The 21289-nt window shown below is 42.8% G+C and overlaps 1 protein-coding gene across 6 annotated transcripts in view; it reads left to right on the forward strand.

Moving 5' to 3' along the window:
* Positions 1-1843: 1843 nt before the first annotated feature.
* Positions 1844-21289, forward strand: part of LOC140494608 (dedicator of cytokinesis protein 7-like) — a 199676-nt gene continuing 180230 nt past the window's right edge. For 3 of the 6 annotated variants that reach the window (XM_072593967.1, XM_072593968.1, XM_072593969.1), the window contains exon 1: positions 2900-3044. In XM_072593967.1, coding sequence (XP_072450068.1) covers positions 2992-3044 — 53 coding nt within the window. In that variant the 5' untranslated portion in view covers positions 2900-2991. Of the gene's footprint in view, positions 1893-2308; positions 2380-2899; positions 3045-21289 lie in introns of those variants that run through there. The other 3 variants (XM_072593970.1, XM_072593972.1, XM_072593971.1) reach the window with 3 other exon arrangements.

Here is a 21289-nt window from a genome sequence, read left to right on the forward strand (position 1 = left end):
GATGAGTGCCATGCCTCTAGGAATCCCTGGCTGTTCTCTGTTTGGCTTGTCCTATAATAGTAGTGTTGTCCCAGTCGAATTCATGTTGCTTGTCATCTGCGTGTGTGGCTACTAAGGATAGCTGGTCGTGTCGTTTCGTGGCTAGTTGGTGTTCATGGATGCGGATCGTTAGCTGTCTTCCTGTTTGTCCTATGTAGTGTTTTGTGCAGTCCTTGCATGGGATTTTGTACACTACATTGGTTTTGCTTAGTAGCCACACACACAGATGACAAGCAACATAAATTCGAATGGGACAACACTACTATTATAGAACAAGCCAAACAGAGAACAGCCAGGGAATTCCTAGAGGCATGGCACTCATCCACAGATTCAATCAACAAACACATCGACCTGAACCCAATATACCGACCACTGCAGCGGACAGCTGGAACTGACAACCAGAAGCGGCAGATTCAAACCACTATAAATGCCGGAGGAAACATCACAGAAGCGCTTCATAGGAGGCTCCCAAGCACTGAGGATGTCACCTAGACAGGGGACGAAACATCTGCAACACAAATCCCCAGCTCGGCGAACAGAACCACAACAATAACCTGAGCAACGTTTATGCAGCAGGATTCTGTCAACTCTCACTTGACAGTGGAGCCCAAGCATCTAAGGTGAGTTTTAATTACTCAGGTTTTACATCGATTCATGAAGCAACATTGCAGTCATGGAGTAATATTGTAGGAATGGTGGAGCTGTGAAAATTGAATAACTTTATTTTCTAGAATGCTTTTTAAAAAAATCTGATCAGCATGCACTTGTGATAACATAGTGTGCCTGACGTAAAAATCTGGCTAAACCTGTACTGAGAGCGGTGAAACTCAAACAAAAAACAATGGATAATACAGTACAATGAAACACTTTCAAATATGGGACCTAAAATTTGCATAGAACTAAAAAGCTCCAAATGTACGGCTAAAATGGGCAATATCAGGCTAAATAATGCCTGTTGTGGAAAATGGAACAATATCACATCCGTGCAACGTGTAAGTGCTGGAACCGACGTTACTGAGGCAGAAAATTGACTTTTGTAACCCATGCTGTGCCTGACCTGGGAGGGTTGGAAGCTTTATTTTACACCGTGCTTGAAATGATTGGGTATCAAGTGACAGCACTCTCCTATGTCTGAAAAAGAAAGTGCCCTTCACCACCTTCCCCCCCCCCCCCACCTCAGGATATTGTATGCAATGCAAATCATTTTAATAATTATTGCGGCTGATTGGAAGAAAATTCCATTGACGTTTTAAGGCGCACGATGTTGTCGGTTCAATTCACAGTGATGAGAGTTGGTTAATACAGTATCATAGAATCCCTACAATGCGGGAAAGTTCTGAAGAGCATCCCACCCGGACCCAGACCCCCTACCCTATCCCTGTCACCCACCTAGCGTGCACATCTCTGGATACTGTGGACAATTTAGCATTGCCAATCCACCTAACGTGCACATGTTTGTGGGAGGAAACCGAGGAAACCCAGGCAAACATGGAGAGAACGTTCAAACTCCACACAGACAAGACAGTCATCCAAAAATGGAATCGAACCCAAGGCCCCTGGCTCTGCGAGGCAGCAGTGCTGACCACTGATTCAATTAATCTTCATTTTCAATTAAAGCTCACGCATCCAAAAATATTCACTGTTCCGTCGTTTGTATCTTTCTCGCCTTGGAGCAGCTGCTGATTTATCATTTGGGTTAGCAAGGAATGTGGCAAGACGACATAATTGACCACTCTTTCCCAGGTATGCTCACCAAGTGGTGGGAGGGAGGTGTGTTCTTAAAATACTTGCTGCAGCCTTTCTGGTTGGATTGGAACAGAGAGTTGCATCCTGGAATGTTCTGGATGAGAAAGGTAAGCGCTTGTCTAGGTGACCGGCGTGCTTAGATTGGAATAACAAAAAAAAACAAGCTGGAGAAACTCAACGGGTCTGGCAGCATCTGTGGACGGAGAAGTTCAGTGAAGAGCCAAAGGGGGCTGGGCACATTAATCTGTTCCTCTCGTCACAAATGTTGCCGAGTTTCTCCAGCATTCCCTGTTCCAGAATGACTTCTTGGGGAGACCTGCTGAGTTTGTCCAGCACTTTGTTTTTAGTTCAGAGTTCCAGCATCCTCCGCTTTTGTTTAGTTAGATCGGAGTTCATTTTGGTTAGGATTAGATTGGCTTTCAACTAAACTAAGGTTCTATTAGGCTAGTCTAGGACTTATGCCCTAGAGGTTGGATTTCCCCTGCTCTTTGGATGCTCCCTGACCTTCTGTGCTTTTCCAGCGCCACACTCTCGACTCTGATCTCCAGCATCTGCAGTTCCCCTAGTCTAAACTTCTGGCAAGAGTAGAGCAAAGTAAGTTGTACAAACTTTTTTTGGTCGCAAGTTTAGCTGGTGGGATTGCGAGTTGCTCGTGTTGCAGCTTTTAGATTGTGAGCAAGATCTGTGTGGTACATCAGCAATGGGAAATGAACGGTTAAAGGTCACACAACACCAGGGTATAGTCCAACAGGTCTAATTGGAAGCACTAGCTTTCGGAGAGCTGTTCCTTGAGGTGTATTTGGAGTATGGAGTACAGTCACCAACCACCTGATCAAGGAGTAGTGCTTCCAAATAAACCCGTTGAACTGTTACCTGGTGTTGTGTGATTTTTGTTTTGTCCACCCCAGTCCAACACCGGCATCTCCAAATCAGGAAATGAAAGGAATCTGGTTGTGCGTGTTTCGAACTGGTTGTTCTTGTTTCGATGACAGCTCTAGGTCTCCGCAGAGTCTTTCTAGCCAATTCTGTCAATCTACTCCCAAAACAGCCAAGAAATGAGGGGTTTGGCTCTGTCCCATTGGTGTCCGTTGCCCTCTAGTTGAATGCGCCTCTCCCTGCAGTGGCTCCTCCTACCCGGCACTCTGAGCAGGTTGTTGGGTCAGACCGGTGGAGCAGAGGAACTTGGTTCCGGACAACCTGAGGATTATGGCTTCCTTCACCTTCGGGGAAAGGCAACAGTATCTGCAGCTGGTGAGCAGGTGAGAGGGCAGTGCCCGTGAGCCGGGATTGAAGACTGGTGATGGGTAATTGCCCCGAGAGTGCAGTGGAGTTAGTGGTATTGAGCGCCCCCGAGTTCCAGCCAGGATTTGATTTTCATCCACCGCTCGCTGAGCTCAAAGCGGTCACCCTTTCTGATCCATGATTTTATTCGGTAGAGATCCCCTTTCACCGTTTTCAGCTGCGTTTGAAGAGAAAAAAAAGTTGGGGGACTGGGCTCCTTTCACAAACCCAGCAGGTGTCATTGGAACAGTTACAAACTTCCACAATTGGAGTTCCGCTTTAACCTGCCGTCTCCATATTTTAAAGCATGAAGCAATACTGGAAATTATCTTGGGAGACATGATACCTAAACCAGATAGCATTGAACATAGTTTAGTCAAGAGAAAGGAAAACAATATTTTAGGGTAAAACCTATGCAATTTAAAGATGCGCCCGAAATAACCCTGTACAATGTGTGTAAGTACTGTAGATTGACTAAAGGGACACGCTGCCACATCGTTTCTAGGTACGAGCCAGTCGCAGACCAACGATAATGCAATCATGTCCCAAATTTGGGACGAAAAGTCAACATGATGCAGGAACCTAGCAGTGCATTTGGAGAGGGAAATGACTGGTGACCTGATGTTGGGGCTGAGGTACATTATTGGAGCTCATTTACAAATAACTTTACAACTTGCATGAGAGTGTGATTATACACTGTAGAGAGAGGTTTACTCGGTATTACAACTAATACTGTACCACACCTTTAACGTATGGTGCAATGTGGACAGAGCTTTATTTTTGACTTGTAGTTAACCTGATTTGAGAAAATAGGATCCTTTAACTAGATCGAACTTATGCAGTGCCTAATCAGTAAGTACAAAATGCAGACATTTAATTGTCTTCCAATTTGGCCTCATACATATTTCTGTTCCCTTTACTCCAACATTGGTTGCTGTGCCTTCAGTTTTTAGAGAATTATTACAGTGCAGAAGGAGGCTATTCAACCCATGTGTGTGCATGCTCTTGGAATTAGAATTTCACTGTCATTCTTCTGTCGTCTCCGGAACCCTGTCCATTGTTCCCTTCAAACAATTATCCAATTCGCTTTTGAATGCCTTAATTGAATCCACCTCCTCCACACTCTCAGACAAAGTATTCCATACCCTAAGCATTTGTGTGTAAAAGCTTTTCCTCCTATCATTTTTGCTGCATTTACTAATTACTTTAAATCAGTGCCCTTGTGTCTTAGATTGTTGCATGAATGGGAGCACTTTCTTCCAATTTACTTTGTCCAGACCTATTATGATTTTGAAAATTTTGATTTATGTCTCATCTGAGCTTTCTCTTCATTCCTGATGAAGGGCTTTTGCCCGAAACATCGATTTTCCTGCTCCTCTGATACTACCTGACCTGCTGTGCTTTTCCAGCAACACTCTAATCTAGACTCTAATCTCCAGCATCTGCAGTACCCATTTTCACCTGAGCTTTCCCTTCATCAAGGGGAACAATCCCAGCTTCATTACTGAAATTCTTCAACCCCGAAAATACTCTCATAAACCTCTTTTGCACTCTGTCTAATGTTTTCACATCCCTCTGAAAGTGTGATACCTAGAATTGGATGCAATACTCCAGTTGATGCCAAACTTACATTAGCATCTTATATAAATTCAACTTAACTTCCTTGCTTTTTACTCTGTACCCTGAGTTTTATTAATAGGGGTACAATTTGTTCTGCCACCTTTATTTATGCTCTCATATCCAGATCACTCCACTCCTGTACAGTCTTTACAGTTATCCTATGTATTAAATCCTCTCCATGTTCTTCCCTCCAAATTGTATCACCACCCTTCTCTGCATTGGATTTCATCTGCCATCTAGCCACACTTTCCACCAACTTGTCCATGCCCTTTTGAATCTCTATTCTCTCCTCCTCTAAAGTTTACATGCTTCCAAATGTCATTATTATTTACAAATTTTTAAACTGTACCCTTTAAACCAAACTCTAGATCATTAATATATAACAGGAAAAGTAAACTGAAAATGCACTACAAGTCTTCTCCGTGTGGACATTACTTCTGTTTCTTGTCACTCAGTGAATTTTGTATCCATGTTGTTACTGTCCCTTTTGTTCTATGAACTCTAACTTTGTTCAAAAATCTTTCATGCAGCACTGTATCAAATGCCTTCTAGAAGACTGTGTGCACACCACATCCACAGCGCAGCTCCATGTTACCTCATTAAAACAATCCAACAAAATTAATTCATTTTGTCTTAAGAATTTCATAGTGGCTTTCCTTTAAATGAAACTCTATTTGACAATGATTCATTTAGTCGAGAAGTATTGTCCATGTCCTCAACTTTTGGGATTTCTTCCATAAAACTCCATCTCTCCATCTCCTCCTCCCTCTGATATGAACCACGTTACAAGCATCTCCCTGACTGAATCTTAGCTTAAATTTTCCTCTTACCCACTCTGGGTCCTACTCTGGCAGTTGAATCTGGATTTACCTTAACTGGAATTCTGGATTTAACTTTTGTATACTGTGTACTTCTATACGATCTTCCATTCTATATGATCTCCCTATTTAAGGAAGGCTGTAAATGCATTGGACACAGTTCAAAGTAGGTTTACTGGATCAATACTTGGAATGGATGGGAAGTTTGTTGAGAAAAGGCTGGACAGACTAGACCTATATCTGCTGAAGTTTAAATGCATAAAGGGTGATTTGATTGATTGAAGTATGAAAGATCCAGAGGGAACTTCACGAGTTGCATCTAGAAAGGCTGGTTTCTTTGTGGGAGGACTAGTTGTCATTGCTTTTTAAAATCAAAACAGGTTACTCATTTAAACAGAGATAAGGAGAATTTACTTATGTCTGGGTGTTGTGTTTCTTTGAAACTTGTTTCCTCAAAAGATGGTGAAGGCAGAATCTTTGAAGGTTTTTAAGGCTAAGTGAGGTAGGTAGATTTTTCATAAGCAAAAGGTTGAGATGTCATCATCGGTCACAGGACTGTAGAGTTGAGGTTAAAATTAAATGAGTCGAGGACTCGGCAAGATGGCGGCGATTCTGTAGGACTGCTGTGGACAAGCTCTGCCTAACAGACGAGGCATGCCAGTGTTTTTTTGCCATCCTTGGCCAACTTATGTGGTGGAAATATTAGTTTAAAACCTTACAGAACACATATTTGTTAATATTTGGGAGTGGGAAGGATGCCACAGGGAAAAGGAGCAAGCAAACAGCAGCAGGGAGGGCATTCCCCTGCAGCACCTACCACACCAGAGACTGCAGCAGCAGCAGCCTCTCCTGATCCCCCCAGGGACCTGACAGACTCACAGGGATTGGCTGCGGCGATGGAGAGACTTACCTTGAAAGTTGCGGCTGCGATTGAGGAGATCCGTGGGGAGATTCGTGCCCAGGTCCAACCTATCACATCCATGCTGCAGAAGCACGAGCAGGAGATCCAGGGCCTCGGGGAGAGGCCGGAGGTGGTGGAGTGTCGAACTAAGGCCTTGGAAGCTGCAATGGAGTCCTCATCCAGTCGGATCCAGGTGCTGGAGCGAGAGGTGCAGGCCTTGCGAAACCATATCGACGACCTCGAAAATCGAGGTCGGAGGATAAATCTCCGAATTGTCAGGCTCCCTGAAGATGAGGAAGGTGAGAAGCCAGTCAGCTTCTTTGAAAACTGGCTGTCAAACATTTTGGGCCTTCACATAGAGTCCAGCAGGCTGCAGATTGAGAGGACGTATCAGGTTACAGTGCACAGGTCAGGACTGGTGCAGCATCCCCGCTTGGTCCTAGTGCACTTCCACTCATATAAGGACAAGCAAAAGTCATAGAAACTTCCAGTCCCTGGGAAAAGAGCCACAGGTGCTGCTGTACAAGGGATCAAAAATCATGTTTTTCCAGGATTTTTCAGCAGCTGTGAGATACCCCACAGTACTTTGTTTCAGTCACGAGGACTCAGTTTACACATTTGACTCAGTGAATAAAGCTAAAAACTTTGTGGGCACTTTAAAATAGACGGATTGGCCTGAAGAATATGGTTAATGTTTGTTCTCTTTTCTATTTTTCCCCATGTTTTCCCTTCCTTTTTTTTATTCCTTTCTTTCTCCCTAATAATTTCCTTTTTTGAAAGGGGGGAAAAGACTTTGGAATAAATTGTTCCTATTTTTTAAATAACTGGATGTTCTGATGGGAAATTTTGTGGATGTTCTTTGTTGTCTCTCTCCTTTTTGTTTGTTTGTTCTGCTTCTCTTTTAGTCACAAGGAGGGATGTCATGAAGCCAGGGATGGTTGGAGTGCTCATCCTGACTTTGTCTTTTTTTTCTGTTGATTTAAGGATCATCTTGTTTTTTCTGGCCTAAGGCTGGGGCACAGTCCAGGTTTGAAGGAGCTGTGAAGCAGGGGATGGGTAGGGTGAGTGCCCCTATGGGCAGGGGGAAAGAGTCTTCCACTCAAGGTTCTATAGTTGGTTTACTTTGTAGTTTTTTGGTAGTAATAGTTGTTTATAGTTATGATAGAGTAGTTTTTGTATATATAGTTTTTCGATTCTATGAGTCTTTATTTACTTATGCTCGGCACTTTGTAAGCAGGGTTCTCCCTCTGATGGGTTCAAGGGTGTCTGAAAGGGGATATGGCTAAGTGTCTTAGTAAATGGTGCACCTGGAACATTAAGGGAAGTCATTCACCTGTTAAAAGGAAAAAGTGCTTTCTAGCCTTAAGAGGGAAAGGGTTGATATCGCTTTGTTGCAGGAAACCCATCTTGATGATGGGGAACACCTGAAATTACAACAGGGGGGTTATGACCGGGTATTATTTTTATCCTTTACTACTAAAAGTAGGGGAGTGGCGGTATTTATCCAGAAAAATCTTCCATTCACATTATTAGAGCAGGTGAAAGATGAGCAGGGATGGTTTGTGATACTTAAATCCCTGATACATGGAGAGGAATATGACATTTTAAATGTCTACTGTCCTCCGGCACATTCCCTCAAATATTTGATTAGTGCTTTCTCTAAGTTGAATGCTTTTGGAACACGGCACATTATTATAGGGGGGGGGAATTTTAATTGTCTTTTGGATCCGACAGTGGACAGGATGCTTTGTGGGCCCCCAACCATTTCTTCGCAGGCCAAACAGGTGGCTGACTTATGCAAGGAGTTGGGGCTGGTGGATATTTGGAGATGTCTTTACCCTACCGGCAGGGATTTCACCTTTTTTTCAAACCCACATAAATGTCACATGAGGATTGACCTCTTTCTGGCTCCCTCAGCCCTTCTGGATTCTATTATGTGTTGTAAAATTGGGAATATAGCTATCTCTGATCATGCAGTGGTATATTTGGAGGTTAAAGCCAAGCGTGAAAGGCTAGGTTTGCGGCACTGGCATTTGGACCCTTTTCTCTTTAAGGATTCCAAATACGTGGGATACTTTTTGAAGGGGTTTCAGGAATTCTTGACTATCCCCTCAGGCACGGCTAGTAGTCCGTCCATGCTGTGGGAGACTGCAAAAGCCTTTGCGTTAGGGGATTAGCTATTTCCTATTCAGCTAGCTGGAACTGACAGAAGGAGGAACAGCAGCGTCTACTTGAGACGTGGTTGAAAGTTGTGGAGGCAGCACATTTTACGCGGCCTTCGGTGACTAAGCTACAGTGGATCACGGCCCTCCGGGCTGCCTTGAATTCAATACTGACACAAAACGCAAAGAAAGAACTTGCTTTAGCTAGACAGAGGTTGTTTGAATATGGGGATAGGCCAGGGAAGTATTTAGCATATCTGACTAGGAAAAATCGTGCTCCCCAATCCATTACTGCAATCAGAGACAGCACCGGGGTCCTTACATATGATGCTAAAAAGATTAATGATGCTTTTCGGAGCTTTTACTCTGAATTGTATCAGTCTGAAGGTTGCAAAGACAGGAGGGCTAAAATGGAGACCTTTTTTAAGAGCCTGGACCTCCCAGGGGTAACCTTGGAACAGGCCTCTTTCCTTAATGTCCCCTTGACAGTTCAGGAAATACAGGAGGCAGCTAGGCAACTTCAGAGTGGGAAAGCGCCTGGCCCTGACGGTCTTCCAGGTGAGTTTTATAAGGAGTTTATAGGGATTCTGTCAGGGCTGATGTTGGAGATGTCCAATCACTCCTATATGCATGAATGCCTACCACCATCTTTGAGAGAAGCTAATATTTCCTTAATTCTTAAGAAGGGGAAGGTTCCTGAGGATTGTGCCTCATACAGGCCCATCCCTCTATTAAATTCAGATTTCAAGATTCTGTCCAAGATCCTGGGACTGAGATTGGAAAGGGTGTTGCCCCATATTATTAAAAAGGACCAGACAGGCTTTATAGGGGGCCATAGGTCCTCTAATAATATTAGAAGGTTGCTGAATGTGGTCTAAGTCTGTCAGCAACAATCAATTCAGGGGTTGGTGATTTCCTTAGATGCAGAGAAAGCATTTGACTGGGTGGGATGGCTGTATCTTTTTTATGTCTGAGAACAGTTTGGGTTCGGTGGAGCCTTTGCTAGGTGGGTGGAGGTTTTATATTGCCACCCTCTGGCCGCAGTCATCACCAACGGGGAGAAGTCAGAGAATTTTACAATTGGTAGGGGCAGTCGGCAAGGCTGCCCCCTCTCACCATTGTTGCATATGTTGGTGATAGAGCCGCTGGCAGAGGCCATTCGTTAGAACATCCACGTGACCGGAGGGCACACAAGATTACACTGTACGCGGATGATGTCCTTCTGTTTTTATCGAACCTGATGATCTCCGTACCCCATTTGATACAATGTATCAATTCATTTGGGGCTATTTCAGGATATAAGATGAACTTTGCAAAATAGGAGGCTATGCCTTTGGGGAACCTTAAGGATGTGCCAGAAGTTGAAGGTGGCCCTAAGTTCCCTTTTAAGTGGTCACGGGCAGGGTTCCGGTACCTAGGCATTTTTATTACCCCCAAGTTTGATCTGTTATTTCGGACTAACTTTACTCACTTGCTCGACAATATTAGGCGAGATCTCCAGAGATGAGAGGTTCTTCCAATTTCATGGCTGGGCCGAATATCTCTCATTAAGATGAATGTTCTTCCTCATTTGCTTTATCCCATGTGTATGCTCCCTATAATGTTTCCCAGGTTAATGCTGCAGAAGCTTATAGGCTGGTTTGGTTCCTTTGTCTGGCATCGTGGGCATCCCCTCATCAAACTTACTAAATTGCAGTTGCCTCAAGGAGAGGGAGGAGTTGATTTCCCAGACACCAGGAGGTACCAATTGGGTTCCCTGCTGTCCTTTGTCTGCGATTGGACAGGTAACAATCCAAACTCAATATGGCTGGATATTGAGGCTTCCCAAGCAAAGTGCCCTTTTATTAACCTATTGTTCATGGATAAGATGAGGACAGTTATGGACCACTGCCGGAACCCCATTGTCATTAGTACAGTCAAGGCATGAAGGACGATGCGTCAGAGTGATGGTTGTTTATCCAAGACTTCGCCACTTACACCTACAGTTGGCATGCCAGGATTCCAACCAGGGATGATAGACTCAGGGTTCAAACTATGGGTAGCGAGAGGAGTTTCTAATTTGGGAGACTTGTTTGAGGGGAAGGTTATGATGTCTTTTGAGCAACTGAGCTGCAAATACGGGTTGCCCAGCAGAGATCTTTTCTGTTTTTTTCAGGTTAGGGATTTCATCCAGAAGATCTCACGCTTCTGACTAAGCCCTATAAGCCCAATACAGAGAGGTTGTTGCTACGGTCCACAAGCACCCTTTCAGTTAGTGCCCTCTATCGCCTGCTGGGTGGCAGGACCTGGCAGGATATTAACCAGTTATGTGAGACCTGGGAGCAAGAGCTGGGAGTGGGGATCTCTTCTGAAACCTGGGAGAATACTCGAAAGATCTCAATCTGTAACAGGACATGCGCTATGCAGTTAAAAGTTCTGCACAGGGCTCATCTGGCACCAGACCGTCTGGCGAAGTTTAAAAAAAGGGGCATCTTCAGTGTGCCCCAAATGTATAATAAGTGTAGGTACTCTTACCCATTGCTTCTGGACATGCCACAGGCTCCATGTTTACTGGAGCGCTGTGGCAGGAGAGATAGGGAGGGTATTGAGGACTGAAGTCAAAGTATACCCGATATCTCTCCTCTTAGGTTTACCAAATTTACTATCTTTAGACGGGCATGGGAAGAAACTATTTAATATTTTTGCATAATGTGCACGGAAGAATATTCTGATGAATTGGGTGTCTGAGAACCTGCCGAGCTTGCTGGGATGGCAGAAATTAATTATGGAGCACATTCCCTTGGACTTTTTCACAAACGTGGTGCACCACACAACAGGCAATTTTTATAAGACATGGCAGCCCTACTTGAGTTATTTGGATATAGATTTATCAGTTATCTTAACTAGGGCATTTGTTTAACCAGGATGGTTAGATTTGTCAAGCCCTGGGCCCTGGAAGGGGTCTCCCAAGTTAATACGGGTACGTATACAATGCCCCCATTCCTTTGTTTGGGAGCCTTGCGCTGAGCATAGCTGTTCTGTATTTTGTGGGGTTTTTTTGGGGTTTTTTTGCTTTTTTTTGGTGTTGCTTTGCACAGTGTTAGGGTTTGCTTTGTATTATAGAGTAGGTTAATAGTTGGTAGATAGTAGTTGTATTGTAATTTGTGTTTTTTTTTCTTTTTATTATACTGATATTTTGATTGATTTTTTTCAATAATTTTATATGTTTGTAAAGTTAAACAAAATTGCTAATAAATATATTTACAAAAAAAAATCAAATGAGCCATGATCTAATTGAATGGAAGAGAAGGCTTGTAGGACCAATGGCCTACTCCCACTCCTAAATTGTAGGTATGTACATTCATATATTGCTTCTCATGCACTTTGTTTAAAGGCATAAAGCCCTCTTTTGTTGCTGAAACCTGTGAGGTGAAGTCTCATCTCATAGCTCCTCTATATCGTCTCAATACTGGAATGTTTCCCTTATGTCTCAGTGACTGGAAATGGCCAGAGCTTTCAAGCAGTAACTTGTTTTATAAATTATGCATTCCATTGGCTTCGTTAATTGCTGCTCTACCATTAGCTGAAGAATTTGGCTGAGGAATGTGGAGACTATATCATTAGATATTGCAACACTATTTGTGGAGATGTCTATTTTTGCTTCATTTGTGCAGTATTCGTATTGCATTTCATTTGCTGTTGTAATACTCATGTAAATAGCAAACATTTGTACAGTGCCTTTTAGTTCAGATAAATGTCTCAATATGCTTTTCAGAAGGGTCGTCTTTTGCCCAGTTCATTTCTGAGTTTCCTCCCTTGGTGCTGCTTCAGTATCTTCTGAAAAGATAACTAATTTTCTTTTCTTTTATTGGTTGTGAGTATCTAGTTCCATAGTTCATATGTTTTAATATATATTTTTAGTTTTGGGAATTCAATTTCAATAGTATCACACTTAACACGGTGGGGGTCTGTTGCTTTAACAGTTTACAAGATAGATTCAAAGAGATTACTGGTTACAGACAGGTAAGATTGTGAAACAGCAGGTGGATTTGCTGAGGTGAAAAGCTGGTGTCCTGTTGTCTACAATGTTTACAAAGGAGTGCAGTTCAGAGGGATGTTTGATTGTTAGAGCTAAAACGTATTAAAAAAACATTCAGTAAATGCTGAAAGACTGTAAACCCATTTATCAGGGATCATGCCACTGCTAAATCCAAGTCATTGATATAAATCTATAGATAACTGAGCTCCCCAACTACTCGCCTTACCCACCCTGACATAATTCCTCTAACAACCTCCCTTTGTGTTCTACATCACCACCAATTTCTTATCCAGGCTCTCAACTTAACTTCAATTTTCACAGCTTTGAGGGTAAGAATCATTTTTCATATGGAACTTTAACTGTGTTTTAGGAGTCTTGGTACAACATGCTATTGGGCTTTGTACAGATCCTATGGGATGTCATTTCCTAGTGAAATCAAGAAGATGGTTCAGGCAGGATCTTCCTCTTCTGAATTTCTCCCAGTTTACCTGATTATATTTGGCACATACTTAAGTTTACACCTGCTAATTTCACAGTGGTGAACAAAATTGTCATTGCCACTGGTGGACCATGGGAGATGCGTCGTTTGTTTTCCCTCCACTTTTGAATGTGGACATATGTGCCTTTTTCCAATCCATGCCCATGTTATTCTCTCCCTCATAACAACAACTATTAATCACTTGCAAATCTCCTCCATTAGTCTTTCTCAGCTTCTGGAACAAATACCATTTTACCCACCAAGGGTTTGTTTGTTTTGAACCCCTTTAGTCTGTCTAGTATTTAAATTGATGCCTTTGTTGTTTGACTTGCTTCTTCTTTGTGGAGATGATGTCTGTCCTACGCATGCTTTTGGATGGAGTAATCATTGAGAATTGTTCAGCTAATTTGTACACCTCCTCAGTTTAAAGCATCTTTAAGCTTTCTTTTGACTGCCCTCTTAGGATTAAAACAGGAAGCAGCTTCTTACTATTGTATTTTGTGGAATTGCTTTTATACAGATCCCCTGTGCTATCATTACATTCATTTAACTCACCTCTGCATCTTTTGGTATTTATTCTCATTAACGTTTCTCTCATCCTATTATTCCTTTCCACTTGCAGGATTTTTGGTGGTCATTTTTCCCTCTTCACTTTGGATTTAAGGTCAAACTGGTTTGGCATGATTTTGCTGGTTTCTGTTTTGTATTTATCCTGCTGTTTCAATATTATTTCTACATGTCCTCTTAAATGTTATTGAACAGCTATCTATAATCAGTAAGTTGTTTGCAGGCTGGTTTGAGCTGAGAATGTTTTAAAGTTAGATACATGAAGATCAATATCTCTCCCTTCACACAGTCCTACCACCTCCCCTCACGGTACTGCAAAAAAATAAGCTGGGGTATGTTTGAAGTGAAAGTCTTTTAATAGGTAGGAAAGCGTTGAATATCACTGTGTGCAGCATGGTATTTTATTCAAAATAATGCAAATTCTGAGTCAATTTGAATGAGTTTGGCTGATACTGTCATGCTATTTACTTGCCGGTGCCTCTCTACTTGCCTGTTCCTGCTGATGCTTTCAGAATTCCCAGGGTAGGTATGCAGAGGTGGGAAAAAATCCAGACCTGTAAAAGTGGCTGTCAAGCTTCCTTTCAATCTGTGGGTGAATAGGGAAGGTGGTGCTGAGACATGTAACCCTGGAAGGAGCACCGGGAATAAAGAGTTCCAGGCTAATGGTAAGATGTTTGGCAGTGTAGATGAGCAGTGAGACCTCTGTGTCCATATATGTAGATCCCTGAAAGTTGCCAGCCAGGTTGATAGGGTTGTTGATAAGGCATTCGGTGTGTTAGCTTTTAGAAGGTAGAGGGATTGAGTTTGGAACCAAGAGGTCATGTTGCAGCTGTACAAAATTCTGGTCGGCTGCGCTTGGAGTATTGCCGACAGTTCGGGTCACTGCATTATAGGAAGAATGTGGAAGCTTTGGAAAGGGTTCAGAAGCGATTTACTAGGATGTTGCCTGGTATGGAGGGAAGGTCTTATGAGTAAAGGTTGAGGAAATTGAGGCTGTTTTCATTAGAGAGAAGAAGGTTGAGAGGTGACTTAATTGAGACATATAAGATAATGAGAGGGTTAGATAGGGTGGACAGTGAGAGCCTTTTTCCTCGGATGGTGATGGCTAGCATGAGGGGGCTTAGCTTTAAACTGAGGGGTGATAGATATAGGACAGATGTCAGAGGTAGTTTCTTTACTTAGAGAGTAGTAGGGGCATGGAATGCCCTGCCAACAACAGTAGTAGACTCGCCAATTTAAGGGCATTTAAATGGTCATTGGATAAACATATGAATGAAAATGGAATAATGTAGGATAGATAGACTTCAGATTGGTTCCACAGATCTGCGCAACATCGAGGGCCAAAGGACCTGTACAATGATGTAATATTCTATATTCTGTTTGGTAGAAAGCTTTCCTGGGGGCTCTGGCATTGTGTTCAACATTCAAAGCTAAATTTTAGAAATAATGCTTCTGTTCTCTTCCTCTCACTCCTCTCATTCTCCATTCCCATGCATGCCTATCAATGCTCCTGTCTCCACCTCATGATCCATCATGACTCCTGTGCCAACCTATGTCCTTTATCACAATCCTTATGAACTGCCACACTCCGATATCACCCTATGCCTATCTATCCATTCCGTGACCCCCCTGATACTTCTGCATCAAACTACACATCTCTCATGATCCAACATACACCATATGCATCCAACCATGGCCCTTTATAATTCCTGTACCACTTCAGTGCCAATTCGTACCTTCCATGACACTTTGCCCTTCCTCTCCTTGCCAATGTGCCCATGTCAGCATGGAGCAGACTTGTGGACACAGTTATTAGTCTACTGATGATGTAACTTTTGAAAAAAGGTTTCTAATTGATGCAAAAAAGATTCACTACATTTGTCCTTTATCTAACCCATCTGTAAACAGGAATTTCATTTAAGTGCTTAATGCCTCAGGTAAACAAACATTTACATTCAAATATTAGTTAAAACTATCTAGCAAAATGTACACTTGATAAGACACTCCCATTATAAAAATTATAGCTTGGGCAATCGGCCTTATTTCACAAACCCAATAATAAACAGGTACATTGAAATATATAGTGCTGTTTTTTAAACTCGACTTTTTCTTGTAAGCTTCCTTGACATCTCTGGCTGATTCAATGAGTTTATGCACTTTTTATACACTAACATTCCTCCCCACAATCCAAAAGAATACTTTATTCCTCCAAAGGTGACCGAGGACAAAATCCAAACATACCTCTTCAAAACAGGAGAAATATAAACACTCCCTTTCATCCCTCAGACTCTCCATGCCTCATCCATTCAGCCTAATGTCCTCAATACATCAGCGGCCATCTCCTCATGACCCTGTAACACTCTAACATCTGCATGGCCCTCTCATACACCTATGTCAATGTAGTGCCTCTTTCCACCACACCCTTCTTCTGCATTTACCTGCCATACCATGTTGAATATCATCAATGTATTTAGGAGCAAAATTGTATTACTATTACTTAACATTCAGTATTGCAGGCTGCATTGTAATGCGAAAAGTGCTCTTGTTCATAAAGAATACAGATGGATGCTTCTTGCCAGTTTGCCTTTTCTTGACAGATCCTGACAGTTCCAAGCAGTTTATGCACTGTTTTTTCCACTGTTAACAGTCCCAAAGGGCACTAAACTGCAACCCAGCCAATGGATACTTGAGTTTCCTCCCTCTCCGTCCCCTACCCACAAAGAATGCCTAATCCCAACTCAAAATTCCCATGGCATGATAACTGCCCCACATGTGTGGGGCTACTTCAGCTCTCAAAAAGAGTACGCTGATTATTAAAAAGAAATGCACTGAGAATGGACCTCCCTGACCTAGTCTAAGCTCCACACTCTGGGTTCCAAATGCCAGGGATTTCAAACTTCGATGTCAGTGAGGGGGGCTGGTCATTGGAATAGTGTCCATGAACCAAGCATTACAAACTGCTCCGCTAAAGTGGGAGATACTGGGTTTAGGTGGGATTCCCATCCTCTGGAATTTCTGTTGCTATGGAGATGCATTGCGTTATGACAAAAGAGTGCTTTCCACTGGGTCTGGCATAAACCCAGGCCAGGGAATCTAACTAAAACAAACCTGAAAGACTGGGAGATGCTGAAGATCAGAAACAAAAACAGAAATCGTTGGGAAAATCTCAGCAGATGTGGCAGCATCTGTGGAAAGAAATCAGAATTAATGTTTCGGTCGAGTGACCCTTCCTCAGAACTGAGGAACTGAGAAAGGGTCACTCAACCCAACACATTAACTCTGATTTCTCTCTACAGATGCTGCTACACCTGCTGAGATTTTCCAGCAATTTCTGTGTTTGTTTCAGAGAATCTAACTGCTTTCATTTTTTTGATTCCTGAAACACGTACAGAATTCATGAGAAAGCAACTGTCATGTGAGCAATACAATTCATGTTAATTGAATGTAACATTGACGTTAGTAAGGAGGAGGTGTTATCAATTCTAGAAGGTGTGAAAGTATCTGGGTCGGGTGGGATTTATCCAAGGATTCTCTGGGAAGCGAAGGAGGAGATGGCAGAGCCTTTGGCCTTGATCTTTGGGTGGTCATTGCCTACAGGTTTAGTACCAGAGTACTGGAGGATTGCAAATGTTGTGCCCTTGTTCAAGAAGGACAGTAGAGATGACCCAGGTAATTATAGACCCATGAGCCTTACAGCTGTTGTAGGAAAAGTCTTGGAAAAGATTATAATTATAATCATTTAGCAAGCAAGAATTTGATTGGAGATAGTCAACATGGTTTCGACAAGGGCAGGTCGTGTCTCACAAACCTCATTGAGTTTTTTGAGAAGGTGACCAAGCATGTGAATGAGGGTAGGGCAGTTGACATGGTGTATGTGGACTTCAGTAAAGCCTTTGATAAGGTTCCAAATGGTAGGCTTTTGGAGAAAATGTGGAGGCATGGGATTGGAGGTGATTTACCAGTTTGGATTAGAAACTGGCTTTCTGAAAGAAGGCAGCGAGTGGTGTTTGATGGAAAATATTCAGCCTGGAGTCCGGTTACTAGTGGTGTGGCACAAGGACCTGTTTTGGAAACACTGCTGTTTGTTGTTTTTATAAGTGACATGGATGCAGGCATAGGTGAATGGGTTAGTAAGTTTGCAGATGACATTAAAGTTGGTGGAGTGGTGGACAGTGTGGAAGATTGTTGCAGGGGGACTTGGATAAACTGCAGAATTGGGCTGAGAGATGGCAAACAGACTAAATGTGAGGTGATTCACTTTTGGAAGAATAACAGGAAGGCAGAATACTGGGTCAATGGAAAGATTCTTGGTAGTGTGAATGTGCAGAAGGATCTTGGTGTCCATGTACGTAGATCCCTGAAAGTTGCCACCCAGGTTGAGAGTGCTGTTAAGAAGGCACACGATGTGTTAGGATTTATTGGTAGGGGGCTTGAGTTCTGGAGCCGTAATGTCATGCTGCAACTGTCCAAAATGCTAGTACGGCCTCACTTGGAGTATTGTGTACATTTCTGGTCGTCCCATTACAGGAAGGATGTGGAAGCATTGGAAAAGGTGCAGAGGAGATTTACCAGGATGTTGCCTGGTCTGGAGGGAAGGTCTTATGAGGAAAGGCTGAGGGACTTGGGGTCTGTTCTCATTGGAGAGACGAAGGCTAAGAGGGGATTTAATAGAGACATACAAGATGATCAGAGGATTAGATAGGATGGACAGTGAGAGTCTTTTTCCTAGGATGATGACGTCAGCTTGTACGAGCAGGCATAGATAGATTTAAGACAGATGTCAGAGGCGAGTTTTTGCTCAGAGAGTGGTAAGGGTGTGGAATGCCCTGCCTGCCAATGTAGTTAACTCAGCCACATTAGGGGCATTTAAATGGTATTTGGATAAGCACATGGATGATGACGGGATAATGTAGGGATGGGCTTAGATTAGTTCACAGGTCGGTGCAACTTCAAGGGTGAAAGGGCCTGTTCTGTGCTGTATTGTTCTGTGTTCATTGATAAGTATTTTTTTACAAAAGCTTGTAGTTATATAGTGCCTTCAACCTGATGGCAATTCTAGGTGCTTCATAGGAGCAAGAATCCAATGAAATTTAATGGCAAGGCATGTAATAAGGTTTTATGACAGTTGATCAAAGCCTTGCTCAAATTGATAGGCTTTCAGGAAAGTTTTAAGAGCGAGAGAAAGAGAAAGAGAGAGAGATTGAGAGGAGTATGGAGGGATTTATAGAGCTTGGTCCCCAAGCAGGAGAAGATGTAGCCTCCATAACTGGTGATGTGGAAGAGGTTAGAATTCTTAGCATGTGGAGCAGAGACACAGGTTGTGTGTAGGGCTGGAGAGATGGGGGTTGAGAGGGTGACACATGTTTCTCCCACAGTGGGTTCAGTTCAGTACTTTCCCCTCTGTAGCTTACCCTGACTCATTCCTGAAATCAGGTAGAGGTGCATTGATCAAGACAACTAATCTTGGGACCCAGCTGCTCAATTTGGATTTGGTTGCTTGGACACCAGTGAACTTGAGGCTCAGAATCAAACTTTTGAGTTTGTTTCTCAATAACCATTTGACCTGCCGATATCTATTATGTGACATTCCTATTTGAGTGTAACAAGTAAGATGCCCTGACCCAACCCCAAGTGTAAGGTCGCAGTCCTGTGTTCATTTCCATCCCGATATTCTTTAAAAAACACTATTGTTTTGCTGTCATCCTTTTCAGTAAATGGTTTATATATTTGTCTGTAATGCTTAGAATTTTCTTCTTTGTTTTTTCACGATGGCTCTAGCTGATGTATGCAATCCATGGCTCCTAGCTGCCTTCTGATAGCTCTTTTGGATAGTTAATCATATTCGACAGTGGTTACCAGAGTTATTAAGAGAGGCAACAAATTTCTGTCGATACAGCTTCCCTTTCCAACAGCTGTCATTCGCCTTGGCTGAATTGTAGCACCTTTACTGTTCCCCTGAGTTAGGTTGCTTACCTTAGCACAGGTCAACAATCAAACTTGAATTAAATGTTTTTACAGATTAAGTCAGTGAATAAATTTGAAGTATGTACTTGCCCAGAATTCCTAGTTACTTAGTATGTGGTAATTATTAGGGTTGAACATTTGCTGTTGTTGCATGCAATGTCCAATTTGCTGGGACTGTTCGCATAAACTCTTTCCCTGTCTGTCCTTCTGACTCTGTAGCTCTTTCCCCTTCTCTGTGACTCTGTTACTTTCTCTATGTTTGTTTGTCTTGCTCCTTGTCTCACTGTCTCGAAGTCTGGCTTTATATGTGTCTATTTTGTTTTTAGGAGTGAGCGCTTGCTGGTCAGTGATGAGTGAATTTTAATGACCATTTACACCATATGTAATTCTGATGCATGGAGATTTTTGGTTCACTCTGAACCTGGCTTCAGGGAGTGTGTTACTTCCCTTCTCTTTTGGTCTTTGTGGTTCAATGTGTTTAGAGTCTGTTGCAGGTTCCCTTAGAGTAACTGATAATTTTAGACTATGTAAATCAACTTTTTGTATGTTTCCTTATTATGTAGGGGTGAATTTCACTTTTATTTGGTTAAGACAAAGTTGTATTAAGTTTTGTTGGAGGATTTTTTTGCCACGAGGCCTAGTGAGTTCTCTCCCATAACTTACTAAATTCATTTCATTAATTACCTACCCCACATCTATACCATCTCTCACATCTGATTCTAGCTCCATCTTACCATTTGTCATTCTCAGGACATCTAGCCACTCAGTAGATATTCCAAGTGCACCAACATTCACCCGTGCTAGCTTTGAGTGCCCATTGTGCACCTGGACAAGCACAGTCAGTCCAGAGCTGCCCTGCATGGTTCCTGACCTCTGCCCTAAACATGACAGATGGGGGTTAGGTGTGGGGTCTGGAATTATCCCTCTGCTTTGTGGGCAGGATCCTGGAGATCCTGCTGAATGAAGTGGTGCTCAGGTCTCTTGCTCTTCCATCAGGATGAGCAGAGAAGTTCACAACAGCAGACCATGGTTCAAGGTTCCTGATGAAGGGCTTTTGCCCGAAACGTCGATTTCGCTGCTCGTTGGATGCTGCCTGAACTGCTGTGCTCTTCCAGCACCACTAATCCAGTATTTAGTTTTCAGCATCTGCAGTCATTGTTTTTACCATGGTTCAAAGTTGCCATCTGGATTAAAGCAGACTTCGCCATCTGGAGGAATGTGCAGCATCGTGGGAAGATGGTCAATGACCTTCTCCATTCCATCAGCATAAGTACCTCTTTTCTCTCTGAACATGTCACACTCACTTTTTCTCACCTACCATACAGACTTCCCACCAAAGCTTCTCCTTTACCCTTCTCGCTAATCACTCGTCTGTCTCCAACCCACCCAACACCACTAATCCTGTTAGCTCTCTTTGCTATCTATTCACTCACTCAAGTCAGCCTCCTACCTGCACCAAAAGTAACAGCTATGCCACCCACTTTTGTGTCCCTTCATACGCGCTTCTCTTTCATTCCATGAGTGAAACAGACCACAATAGGGCAAAAAGATGGGTGGTGGATTGTCTGATGTTCACTTCCTCACTTCTTATGTCGAGAAAATCTTGACTTTTGGTGCCTTGAGTGGCCCTGGACTGGTTTCAGAGACTGCCCTTGGCTTGCTGGACGTCTTGAGCAAAGGCTATCCCTCTTGACT

The sequence above is a fragment of the Chiloscyllium punctatum genome, chromosome 24, assembly GCF_047496795.1.
Source record: "Chiloscyllium punctatum isolate Juve2018m chromosome 24, sChiPun1.3, whole genome shotgun sequence".
Classification (NCBI taxonomy): domain Eukaryota; kingdom Metazoa; phylum Chordata; class Chondrichthyes; order Orectolobiformes; family Hemiscylliidae; genus Chiloscyllium; species Chiloscyllium punctatum.